Source organism: Oncorhynchus mykiss, chromosome 23 (genome assembly GCF_057628025.1).
Source record: "Oncorhynchus mykiss isolate SJ-2025 chromosome 23, ASM5762802v1, whole genome shotgun sequence".
In the NCBI taxonomy this organism is placed as follows: Eukaryota; Metazoa; Chordata; class Actinopteri; order Salmoniformes; family Salmonidae; genus Oncorhynchus; species Oncorhynchus mykiss.
The window spans coordinates 16351137-16364396 of record NC_143044.1 but is presented as its reverse complement, the minus strand read 5'-3'; the positions used below and the strand labels follow the sequence as shown (position 1 = coordinate 16364396).

At 44.4% G+C, this 13260-nt stretch overlaps 1 protein-coding gene across 10 annotated transcripts in view; it reads right to left on the bottom strand.

The window, feature by feature from the left end:
• ctbp2a (C-terminal binding protein 2a) overlaps window positions 1-13260 on the bottom strand; it is a 116064-nt gene that overhangs the window by 35361 nt on the left and 67443 nt on the right. For 3 of the 10 annotated variants that reach the window (XR_016490977.1, XM_090216943.1, XM_090216942.1), the window contains exon 1: window positions 8518-13103. The exons of 5 other annotated variants lie outside the window; for them this stretch is intronic. Coding sequence is in view for 4 of the 5 variants with exons in the window: in XM_090216943.1 (XP_090073069.1) it covers window positions 8518-10495 (1978 nt within the window). In the remaining variant the exon portion in view is untranslated. Of the gene's footprint in view, window positions 1-8517; window positions 13104-13260 lie in introns of those variants that run through there. 2 more of the 10 variants (XM_021580547.3, XM_021580544.3) reach the window with 1 other exon arrangement.

Sequence of the window (13260 nt, the reverse complement as noted above, 5' to 3'; positions counted from 1 at the left end):
AGCGTATGTTGGAAGTCACGACTTCACAGGAGAGCCATTTGAACATAAAACATTTGATTAAAACTAATTTTTTGGCAGAAATGCCTTCTCGAACATGTGAACTTTCATGAGCCTTAATAGCACACTTGTATGCCATCTGTAAAGACTAATAAAATGGTTAAATAGCGAGCCTTGTTGGTTAAGCCACAGAAAAAGTTGGCAACCTTCCCACTAGCTATGTTTTTTTGATGTATTGTGTAATGGAGCTGCATTAACATTTTGCTCTCCATTTTCTGGAAGATCAAGTTTTGAAATCAGTGGAATTAGAGTATGATAGCTAAAGAGATGGAGAAAACACCCGTCTTCAAACTAGGGGCAACTGTGGTATGGCATTCCTGACAGGGAGATGCGTCCAACATGCATGATGATGTATACAGGTAAGATAATCTAGCGTTAGCTAGCAACATTTTCAGATATTACACGTTTCAAATTTTGATAGAAAGTGGTTTCATTTCAAGCTAAAGTGTACTGTTAGCTAGCTAGCCTGTGTTAGCTGGCTGGCTCCCTAGCTGATGTTATTATTCATTCCCTAGAGCTGTTTGCTTTTCTAGTTAGAGCCTAGTGTTAGCTAGCTAACATTGAACCTGGTTAGTTAGTTCCCAGCACTGTGGCATTGTTGGCACTGATCTTTGTTGTTTAACTCGCTAACATTAGTTGGTTGGTTCGTTAGCTAATGTTAAGTGATGTGTGTACAACACCCATTGAATATGGCTTGTGTCAGCAAACGTCTGCAAAAAGTGTAATGAAATTGTTGCCAGCAGAGCTGGTTAGGCTGTTTTCATGCTATCCAGAAGTAAACAAATCATCGACCAGAGCGTCAAGTGTGCGCTCCGAGAGCGAAACAAGGTGGGTGGGGCTAAAACTTAAGAGGGTGTGAACGATGCTGAATGGGTGTAGACAAAGCAGAGCTCTTCACTAGATACCAAAACATTAAACGGTGATTATCTCAAAGGTGAGTTGATCAACTCTCGAAGCAGAATTACTTTCCCATTGTTCCTCAAATGCAGTGTATGATATACCATTTTGTAGCTCTGGGTCTCTACTTTTATCCAATGTATAAAAAAAAACATTTCAAATTTTGCTACATAAGACCAAATCCAGGTGGTGAGTCACATTTCTGTATTTTCTGTAGATCTTATAACCATGTATTGCTACCACTGTACCATTGAATGTCATCTGTTAGTTATTGATTTCATCAACCTTGTTTCTTAAGCTACATATGTTAACGTGGGCTATTGCACTTTTCTGGGATGCTTGATTGTTTTAATTGCTTTACTGAGAAACTTAGCAGCGGTAGACATGCTCAGGTTATTTATGTTAGTGCAGGGTGAGCTGCACACAGTGGACTTCCTGCTAGTACACACCACCTAAGTGCTAACAGTATAACTCTGGTTCATAGGCACATTATTATATATACACAATAGCTGTAGGATCAGCAGAGGCATTCAGGGCAGTAAGAGGAACATAAATTTGGTTAATTACATTGCGTCTTCCAGTGCTCCTGGGATAATGTACATTTGCTGAAGCATTATGACAACTCAGTGAAACAACGGTAGGTATTAAATGAGCTGGGCTTGGGTCTTTGATAAGTCATTGTCTCAACACAGCCTTATAATTCTGTGAATGGATCCAGGAACCCAAACGACAATGATAATAATAATAATAATAATAATACAAGCTTTGTTTTCAGAAGGTATCAAAATTACATGGGTGTAGATACATGTTACACCCACAGAGCTGCAATAGTCTCATAGCCAGTTATGGAGGGCTAAAAGTCTGCTGAACCATTCAATACCACCATTTAGGGAGGGCACAGGGTCAAATATTATAGGGTGTTTGTTGTTGTCAAGTAGTGACCCAATCAGTTCTTTAAAATCCATCTTCAGCTGTTCTGAGCATATGTCATTGAATCCCACATGAACTATGATATACTTCATTTCGTGATGCTGGTTTAAAATGTTTGGGAGAGACTTATTGATATCCTGTACTCGTGCTCCTGAATAGCATAACATTTTTGCTCCAGGGTCTGAGGCATTTCTCACCTTTGAGCTGCCCAATACAACAGCCAGAGAACGGAATTGAGAAATCCACCCATTCCCACCCCTCACACAATTCGTTGAGCCTTTCACGGGCCCACGAGAAGCAGGATATGGTACACCCGCTGCACCCGGCAATAGGTACAGACCTCAGCAGGAAGTGCCCTGTCAGATCCAGAGAAGGGGAAAGGAGCCGAACGACAACAACGGCGCTGCTTTAGTCAGCGTAGTTAGAGTTAGCACCGCCATTGCAGACACAGGCAGTTCCAGCGATGAAGGTGCAGGTAGATCAGGCACCAGTGAAGCTATTCCTAATGTCAATCTGCTCAAACCCCTCAGTCTCTCCCGTCCGGTTAGCAGTATGCTGCTGCCTTCGGTTTCCACGACTTGTGACATTGACCAGCAGCTGATTGGAACACTCTTCTTGCTGTTCTCTGTCTACTTCACTACAGGATGGAGGAGGAGAAACAGATGGAGACCACTTCCTTTGAAGGCAGGTTCCAGGTAGCACAGGCCATTCGGATAGGGACAGATGACAAGGGGGGAAACATCCATTAGGCCCGAGCGGCATCCATAGGAGTTGAGAACGAGAAAGTTCCAATTTGCGTAGTATTGAGATTTGTTTGCTAAGCATAGCGACCTCATTCCTGTAGTCCTCCGCATTGGAACTCCAAAATAAGCATAGCTTCTACAGCACTGGAAATGTTTGTTAGCTATTCCAGGAGAAGAAGGCTCCATTGCAACCTAGCTAGCTATCTAACTGGCTAGTTGGTAGCAGGTGTTGACACAGATATCCAAGTTCTTGAGTTCCTAAGTTTTCAGTGTCGAGTCGTTGTCTCCCGACAGCAGCTGTGTTCATTGCAACATTCACTCAATGCACTCTACATTTTTACAATGTGCAGGTCAATGCCTTCCATCAGAATGTGTTATCGGACAGCTAGATATGCTTACTTACATTTTAATAGCTAATATAGATTGCATTTGTTAAAATATGAGACGTAATAATTGTAATCAGAAGATACAATTAAAATGTAAATATTATTGGTAACAGAATAAATAGCAGAAGAATAACTGTAGTGTAAATAATGCTGTAATTGAAAATTGTACACCCAATGTAGGCCCCTTTAAGAGCTAGAATAGATGTTATATCCTATGTTGTGATTCTTACCAAATATGTTGTGTTTTCACAATATTCAAATCATTAGCCAAACAGTTAACTAAAAACAAAGTTTCTACTGTACAAATTCTGGTAGGATCTCCCCCTTTCGTTCCATCTACATCCATTGAAAAAACATTTTGCAATAATGACAAGTGAACCTGGGGTGCTTTGTGTTTGCATTGCCCTAAAAAAGGGAACCAGAACACGGAATTCAAGCGAACCGAACTCAGACCACCTCTCGAAATGGTCTCAGTTCGGTTCACTTCGGGGGCTCTCTTTAGGGTTCTGAGTTCCTTTGGAATGTGTTCACACTGCAAAGATTGGCTGAAAGTGACCAAGTGTGAAAACACCATTAGCTGCCTAGGGCCTGAATGAGGTGTGCATAACTATAACGGCACAAATGTGGTAAAGGCCATCACGTTGAATGACTGGACCAGATTCCAATGTTTTGGACACAGGCTGCACCTTGTAATCAATCGGTAGGCTACGTGTTACATATTTTTAAAAGGGACTTTGACTTCATTTCTATTATAATAACAATTGTAGCCTACTTGTACATTATTACACAATCATAAGCTTCCTATTTCCACTGCAGCCTATGGCTGCCTGGGAACTAATTAACTTAGGTTATTTAATAACTCATAATGGTAAAAAAAAAATAGTAACGCAATGATATTAATTAAATAATTAATTAGTGCTGTGCTTATAGCACACTACACTGAGTATACCACTGCTTTCTTTGAGTTCTATGCCATAGACCAGGTTTCCCCAGGTTTTTGTTGGAGATAAAAGACTGTAACAAGACCAGGAAATCAGCTCCAAGTGATTTTAATTTTGGAAATCTTTTCCCAAGAATTCACGCATAATAGAGAGACACATGTAAGCAAGATTTTAAATTATGTTTTATTCAAATATTACACAGTATATTGTAACGACCCTAGGATTATAAGCGCGGAAATCGACTCTGCCGCTCGAGCATGCTTTTGCGGCACAGGCGATAGCGCGCCGGACCTCGGGCTAAATCTATTTGATGATCCCTGCCATAGACTGACCAGGTGAATGCTATGAACCCTTATTGATGTCACTTGTTAAATCCACTTCAAATCAGTGTAGATAAAGGGGAGGCTACATGCTGAAGAAGGACTTTTAAAACTTGTAGACAACTGAGACATGGATTGTGTACAGTGCATTTGGAAAGTATTCAGACCCTTTCCCCCACATTTTGTTACGTTACAGCTTTATTCTAAAACGGATAAAGTATAAATCCACAATCTAAACACAATACCCCATGAGGACTAAGCAAAAAAACGTATTTACGCAGTATGAGACTCGAAATTGAGCTCCGGTGCATCCTGTTTCCATGGATCATCCTTGAGATGATTCTACAACTTGATTGGAGTCCAGCTGTGGTAAATTAATTTGATTGGACATGATTTGGAAAGGAACACACCTGTCCATATAAGGTCCCACATTTGACAGTGCATGTCAAAGCAAAAACCAAGCCATGAAGTCGAAGGAATTGTCCGTAGAGCTCCAAGACAGGATTGTCGAGGCACATGGGTACCAAAGCATTTCTGCAGCATTGAAGGTCCAAAGAACACATTGGTCTTCATCATTCTTAAATGGAACACGTTTTGAACCACCAAGCTCTTCCTAGAGCTGGCCACCTGGCTCTTCCTAGAGCTCTTCCTAGAGCTGGCCACCTGGCCAAACTGAACAATCAGGGGAGTAGGGCCTTGGTCAGGGAGGTGATCAAGAACCCGATGGTCACTCTGACAGAACTCCCGAGTTCCTCTGTGGAGATGGGAGAACCTTCAAGAAGGACAGCCATCTCTACAGCACTCCACCAAATCAAGCCTTTATGGTAGAGTGGCCAGAACAAACCCACTCCTCAGTAAAAGGCACATGTTGAGTGATGAGTTTACAAAAGGCACCTAAAGGACCCTGACTATGAGAAACAAGATTATCTGGTCTGATTAAACAATGATTGAACTATTTGGCCTGAATGCCATGCGTCAAGTCTGGAGGAAACCTGGCACCATCCTTACGGTGAGGCATGGTGGTGGCAGCATCATGCTGTTGGGATGTTTTTCAGCAGCAGGGACTAGGAGACTAGTCAGGATTGAGAGAAAGATGAACAAGGCAAAGTACATTAAAATCCTTGATAAAAACCTGCTCCAGTGCGCTCAGGACCTCAAGCTGACGACTCAATATAAGGAGGATTTTCATAATATTAGGAAGATGCTCCCGAGGGGCACAGTGGTCTATGCACTGCATCTCAGTGCAAGAGGCATCACTGCAGTACCCGAGTCACATAGGGCGGCGCACAATTGGCCCAGCTCCGTCCGGGTTCGGCCGCAGTACGCGTCATTGTAAATAAGAATTTGTTCTTAACTGACTTTCCTAGTTAAATAAAAAAATATATATATTGTTTTTATGATGTTTGGTATACTCAGTGTATATTTTGACGATCATGTTAAAAATGTATGTTTGTTAATATGTAGGTGTAATAATCCTACCTATTATCATATGTATAACAATGTTTGAAAATATTTGTTGAATTTGGTTTTGTAATCAGTTAGCACAGTATGTATTCATTCATATGATCTCATTTTAGAAGTGATGTAATCTACCCTGAGATTTGTTTTAACCATGTCTGACTGAATAAGTGTTTGAAAATCGCAATTCATAATCGCAATTAGAATATCTGGCCAAAAAATCGCAATGAGATATTTTGTCCAAATCGTGTAGCCCTAGGTGTTACTAATGAACATATTGAGGCTATCGGCATATCATATCTAAATATTTATATAGGCTTACTAATTATGAAGACGGTACAGAGGAACAAGCTCAAATGGTTGAGATATTCCCTATATCATGTTGTCAAATGTCAGAAATTATACTCAGACATACTCCATGCAACCAAAAAAAAAGGTTGACTGTGACGATTTCTACAATGCAAAATTATATTAACTCCTGCTCTCAAAAAGGGCACATGCCATTATTGCTCCGTGGTCATATTTCAACACGAGGTGACTAAAATGTCATTATTATGACTCTCCTCTAGCTCACAGTATTAGCTCAAGCACCCTTTTTTCAACACAGTGCCATAAAATGCAAATTCTCAGCCATTTCCACCAGTCCCCACTCTAGTGAAACCTTTCGCCCGCTCCTTAAAAGATCATCTTTCTGTGATTATGACCAAACCCCTGTTGCCTAGCAACACACAATTAAGGAATATGCTTTCAGAGAGGCTTTGCAGGCGTCCATTAACAGATGAAATTACCAAAGCAACAAATGTCAGCCGCATGCACATTCATTTGTTGTCCTGAGTGTGTGTTTAACATGAGGAAACCCTTGTGTGCAAAAGCAAACTAGGGTGAGCTATTATCATGGCTACAGATTTTTACAGCAGAGAAAGGTAGCTAAACAGAAAAGGGTCCTTTAGACATAAACAGAAGAAGTACCATCTTTTTCCCCCCTGAGACTAGACAGACTTCATAAATCCATTTGTTCTCAATCTGTAGGGGAGCTGTCGGAGCCAATGGTTATAGCTCTAGTACTGGGGAATCCAAAGATGTCAGCCTAGTCCATAAATAACGGAGTGAATCTGTGGATTAGCAGTGTTGTAAAAGGAGGATCTAAAGGACTAAACCCCTTTTGCTTCTCATTCCAGTAACTCAGAGAAAAGACACAATTGCTGATCGGTGATCATCACATTCATTTCATTTCAGCAGGCCAGCTCGGATGTTGTCCAACCCGATGGATGCTGTCCAATAGCATTATTATTGAACAACTTTGATGATGAATCATACTTGTTGAAATCATAGCTAGTGCTGGTAATTTCTCACATCTTCCAAATTTCTGTAGCACCAACGTTAGAGAGCTACAGTATACAATATAGTTAATTTCAACATTCCCTACAATGGTCACTGCTGCACCTGAACAGAGACAATAACAGTGTATGCAACACTACACATAATGTACAGCTCCAGGCTACTTCAATGCACTATAAGCAGAATGATGCTGAAACCAATATTACATAACCCTTCCCACCAGGCCATCAGCCCTGAAGATTATGCTCTGTGTGGACAATTATGCCTTTGTTCTGTGTGGACAAGCTTCAAATGCCTACAGATGAGGTGAAGGGCAAGGAATATAGCTCCAAAGCAAAAACAGCTCTTTTTTTCTCTCTCCCACACACACAGACACTGCTCAATAGGGACGCATTGGAACGCAGCGCTTTCAAAACATGAGGCACTTCCGGATTGGATTTCTCAGGCTTTCGCCTGCAACATCAGTTCTGTTATACTCACAGACAATATTTTTACAGTTTTGGAAACTTTAGAGTGTTTTCTATCCCAAGCTGTCAATTACATGCATATTCTAGCATCTTGTCCTGGCAAAATATCCCGTTTACTACGGGAACGTTATTTTTCAAAAAATGAAAATACTGCCCCCTAGTCACAAAAGGTTAATACATTTTCAATTCCTAACTGTGCACTCTCCTCAAACAATTGCATGGTATTCTTTCACTGCAATAGCTACTGTAAATTGGACACTACAGTTAGATTAACAAGAATGTAAGCATTCTGTCCATATCAGATATGTCTATGTCCTGGGAAATGTTCTTGTTATTTACAACCTCATGCTAATCACATTAGCCTACGTTAGCTCAACAGTCCCGTGGAGGGGACACCGATCCCGTATTAAGTTAAGATGTTTATCCATTGTCAATCCAATACAAAGGCACAAACACAGGTTAACAATAAGCAGAGCTCCACACAGCAAAGAGATAAATTCATATCAATCTACAGAAAAAGTATCTCAAACACTTCAACGTTGAGTGGGAACCAGATAAATGGCCCTTTTCGGGCACTTGGTTTAAGAGCACTGCATTACAGTATCCTGTATTCAATTCATGCCAAATAGCTGTCATAAAGAGAGCAGTTTCATAGCCTTAAATATTCAACAGTTATTTGAGAAAGTGGCTTTCCTGATAAGGGTATAAAATAATTATTAATTTGATTGCAAAAACACAATACCTAATTGTTGTCTTAGAGTACAGAGTGAATGGTTATCTAACCAGAGCTTCCATTTCAAACAGAAAAAATCTATAACTACAATTTGTTTTATATAACCCAAGAGAAACCATACTCTTTCAGTAACCATACTCCTTCAGTAGCCAACAAATACACTACAGCCAAGAGACATTATATACAGGAGGACTAGGGGAGAAGAGGAAGAGGAGGGAATGGTTGAGGGGATAAAAGTATGCTTTACTTGTATCTGGTGATGCCATGGTGGAGACGATGACAGGTGGGCCAGTACGGCGGCTAAGCTTCTGGTTGGTGGCCATAGCAGTCTGGTTCTGCATGCTGGTACCCACTGGCATCATGGCTCCATCGGACGGGGTGCCCCCAGCCTTGCGTATCATCTGAGGGCTGGGGTGGGCGCTGAGCATGGGTTGTAGGCTGCGGTCCCGTTTCATCAGCTCCATGGGCACTGTGTAGTTGGTGGAATATGCCCTTGGGGCCTGCTGAGGTGACGGCTGGGCAGGCATGCACACTGGCATTTGCTGTTGTTGCATGGCTTGCATCTGCTGGGGCATGGCAGCCATCAACTGTATTCCCGGCGGCATGGGGACACCCGGGTGTTGGGAGAATGCAGACATGGGCCGGGACTGGACAGGGACCATGGCACCGTTGTAGGTCCCTGGAGTACGAGGTCCTGGGTAGCCCTGTGTATTTTCCAGAAGTTGCTGAGAGGGAGCACTGTTGGGCCTTCTGGCCAGGGCCTCAGCCATGGTGGGGGAGATGGTCTGCATGGTACCAGGGGTCTGTGGTGGCATCAGCCGGGGGTCCATGCCCATGCCCTGCTGGTGCTGCTGCTGCTGGAGGTACATGTCAGAGCGGTGGCTGAAGCTGTTGGAGCGGCCCCGCATGTGGGCCTGTTGCTGGGGCATGGGAGGGGGCTCTAAGGGCCTCTTGATGCTGATGGCCACCCGCGACAGCACCCGCGCCTGCCCTAGGTTGGGAGCCACAGAACGTACGTCATTCTCCTCCATGACTGCCAGCATGCCGGTTGTGTCAAAGCCCTGCTGGATGAGTGAGGAGATGGTACTCTCTGAGAGACCCTCGTTTCGAAGAAGAGCCAGGAACTCTGGGTCGGTGTTCCTCTTGTGATCCACTGGGGCTGCAGGCGTCTGGTGGGCTGTGGGAGGTGGAGGGGGGAGGGTTACAGGGATAGGTGGGATATGAAGAGGGGCAGGAACAGGTGCAGGAACAGGGGCGGCGAGAGGAGGGTTGGGGTTGTAGACCTGCATGTTGGGCTGCGGAGCTTGTTGTTGTTGAACACTGTAGGGCAATGTGCACTCCTGCCTTATCATCATACCTCGCTGCTGCATGCTCCCATCCAGCCCCTGAGTGTTAGGGTCCACCACCAGGCAGGTGGCTGCAGGCTGCTGCCGAGGGTCCACGGGATGGCCGTTGATGTCGGTATAGACTGTCTGGCCGGCTAGAGGGGTTGGCTCAGATGTGTAACGAGGTGAAGAGGGTTGTTCCATTCCATAGTGAGCAGGAGAGCTTTGGCCATCTGGCATCATATTGGCAGCGGCGGTTGCGGCTACAGCTGCAGGCTGATTGTAAACCTGGTTAATGCAATGGGCAGTTGGCGGAAGAGGGCGAGGATGAAGAGGAGAAGAAGACGAAGGACCCGGAGGTAAGGGCCTCCCTCCCTGTCCCTGGTCCCATGGTGGGCGTCCCACTGGGTTCATCCCGTAGTGGGACGGGGATCTGCTGAGCGGGTGAGGCTGCTCCTGAGTCTGCTGCTCCACCCGGTAGAAGCCCCGGGGTTCCTCTGGTGGTCGGGGAGCCATAGCAGGGTCATGGGGATAATAATCCTGGGAGGCGATGAATCCTCGATGACTATTAGCCATGGGTGGACGGTCGTAGTTGTTTAGCTCAGGGACTGAGCCCTTTCTCATTCCCCGGGGATCAGTAGCGTAGCCTTGCTGACTGTACAGAGAGTCTTGGTAGGAGTAGGGGTCTCGTTTCAGATCCAGGTCCGGAGGACGCATCCCAGGGGGAGTCTCATAGTAACCTCCTCCCTCTGCCCCGTAAGACAGCGAGTTTCGTCGACCCGCTATCCTGCCTTGTTGGTCAAACACGCTTTCTCCCCCGGCCCACTGACCCTCATTCCCCCCCAGGGTGTCCCAACTGTGGGAGCGACCGATACTCAACTGCTTGCTGGCGACGAGCATTGGAGAGAAAAAAACTGGACAGCTTTACAGGAGGACAAAAAACAAGCAGGGAGTAGTTGGTGTTTTCTTTCAAGTCTTCAGTTACAATTTACATCAAAAGAGTGGAAAGGAGGGAGGGAGGACGGAGGAGGAGCAAAAAGAGATGAAGCAGTGGGGTATATTGTTTCACCTGATATCCAGTTGTAATTTTTGGGGGCTCTTCTGAGGTCCTTTCTATTCAGTGGCTCCCCCTTGACAGGCAATCCTTGAATAATTAATCTATGGAAATATTGTTGCTAGTTGTGAGAGGACACCACACTGTGCAAATGCTGCAAAGGCAGCCCCAACTACTCCATTGAACCACAATGACAGGGTCCGTGCTTGTGCTGGCCACCAACCATGTAGGCTACCCGATGCGGTGAGAGGAAAAATACACGAAAGGGGGGAATATTGGAGGGGGTGGGATGGGATTGTAGGCAGGGGCTTGTACTAATCTAGTAGGGTTTATCCTTCCCCTACTCTGGGACATTTTACTCACTCTGGCGATTGCTATGAGGGATTACAGTCTAAATAAAGACGGCTTAATTCTGCTACCCATCGTGACGTTACGTGAACCAACTAAAAAGTATCTCTGAGGATTCTGCTCATTTACGTAAGGGCAAACCTCCATCCAAATCCGTGGCCCGGGACACTTACCTGGGTCTGATCACTTGATTTTGTTGTCAATGACTTGCTGGGTCTCGTTCAATGAGCATGAGAGATTTACACTACCCCGCTAGTAGCCCTCAGGGAGGGGAAGGCAGGCAGGCGGGTGATTGAAATGAATACAGATCTCCCTGCTAAGTCTCATGTGCCGTCAGGAAACAACAAATCCACTCTGATTGGACACTAATCCGTTGCCTGGGCCGACGCTGACAGAGTGACCACGCAACTCCAGTGAAACTCCTGTCACACTCTCCCCCCTCACTGAGAGGACCTAGTAAATGTCACAAGACGACTGGCACCCGGAGACACAGAACCCACAGGGGGCAATGGGAAACTGACTGCTAAAAAAACATCTGAAAACGTTATTAAAGCATACTGCCTGCAACCCTTTAGAAATAATAAGCGTGAAAGAAAGTGACAAAAGCAAGGCTTGTCCTCAAAGCAACTATTTGCATGTACAATTATTGGATTAAAGCCATTTGCTCCAACCACAATCTGTCAACCTGCTGTTACCACAGCACTCCACCCAAAGCATTGCTGATCCCCTTTACCAAGCGAAGCTCTGTTTCTGGATTTTGCCCCTTGTCAGAGAGACCTAGGGGGAGAATGCACTTTTTGTCACTACACACACACTTCCCTAAGCAATCCTTGAAAACCTCTATGAAACCTTCCTATCCTCCCAGTCCCCCTGTGGTACATAATTATTTGGCCTACCTACCTGCCTGGCCAGCTGACACTTGATCCCTGTTGGAGAGGTTCCCTGTTAACATCTGTTCTCATGCATTAGTTAAGGCGGAGAAGACGCCTCCATTTTCATTAACCCTGTCCTTGGATCAGTGCTGGGGCATCATGTTTTCTGTTGCCATGACAGCTAGGGACCCTCTCAAATATCCCACCTTGTTGACAAATTATACTCGAGTTTACCCTGCATTCGGTTTTTAGACCATCGTGAAGACCTGTTGGATTGCAGTGGTGGATCGTGCTATCGTTCTTTAATCAGTGTTGCGTAATTAGGAAAAGAAGCGATAACACTGGACAGGATGTCAAAGGAAATGCTAAAGCTCCCAATGCTGTTTCATTATGGGTTGACAGGAAAAGGGGGATTATCATTGATAGTGGAATTGACTTCAGACCAACTGACTTTTTCCCTGTGTTTTTATAGTTTCAGGAAACCATAGTTGACAGAAGGAAATAAGGCAAGTGAGATGGAGAGAGAGGGAAATGGATGGATGAGAGAGCAAGAGACAGGAGGCAGCTGGGGGCACTGATATTAAAATGAGAGTGAGAGTTTCTCAATTCAGTTTCATGCTTGAATGAATAGCAGGGTGAAAAGTAAACTAATTAAGTCTTTGGGGACTTTGTGGAAACAGAAAGGCATACACATATGTAGAAGCATGCACACACAGTTATCTATGAAACAGCAACCCTACAGCAACATGCCTCGTGGGAATAGGATTCAATTCACTTAGCAAAAAAACTAACAATAACATTGGTCACTGGAAGCCCTTGTCCTGCCGCCAACACACACCCACGTAGACTGTGTACAACAACCCGTGTTTCAACTCCATCAGTGTAAACCTAAACAGCGCTATTCCCCTCTTTTATTGATTTACTTCTGTGATCTGGTTCCCAAGAGTGTGCTAGACTAGACTACACTACACATCTTTATCAAACAGTCAGAGTGGAACAGTTCTAGATAGAGTATGTGTGTTCTGGGTTTGTAGATCTAATCATACAGTAACACGAAGCAAAGACACTGTCGACAAACCAAGGATGAAGGATCCCTATGCCTGAGTATACACAGGACATTAATGGGACAGTTCACTCACTCATCTTTGCACGCTCCTTGGAGCATAGTGCCTCAACAAATGGATCCCCACGCTGCAGCCAGGTCCCAGGCTGGTGTGTTGTTGAGTCCCAAGGTGTGTACAGTCGTGGCCAAAAGTTTTGAGAATGACACAAATATAAATTTTCAGTCTGCTGCCTCAGTTTGTATGATGGCAATTTGCATATACTCCAGAATGTTATGAAGAGTGATCAGATTAATTGCAAAGTCCCTCTATGCCATGCAAATTAACTGA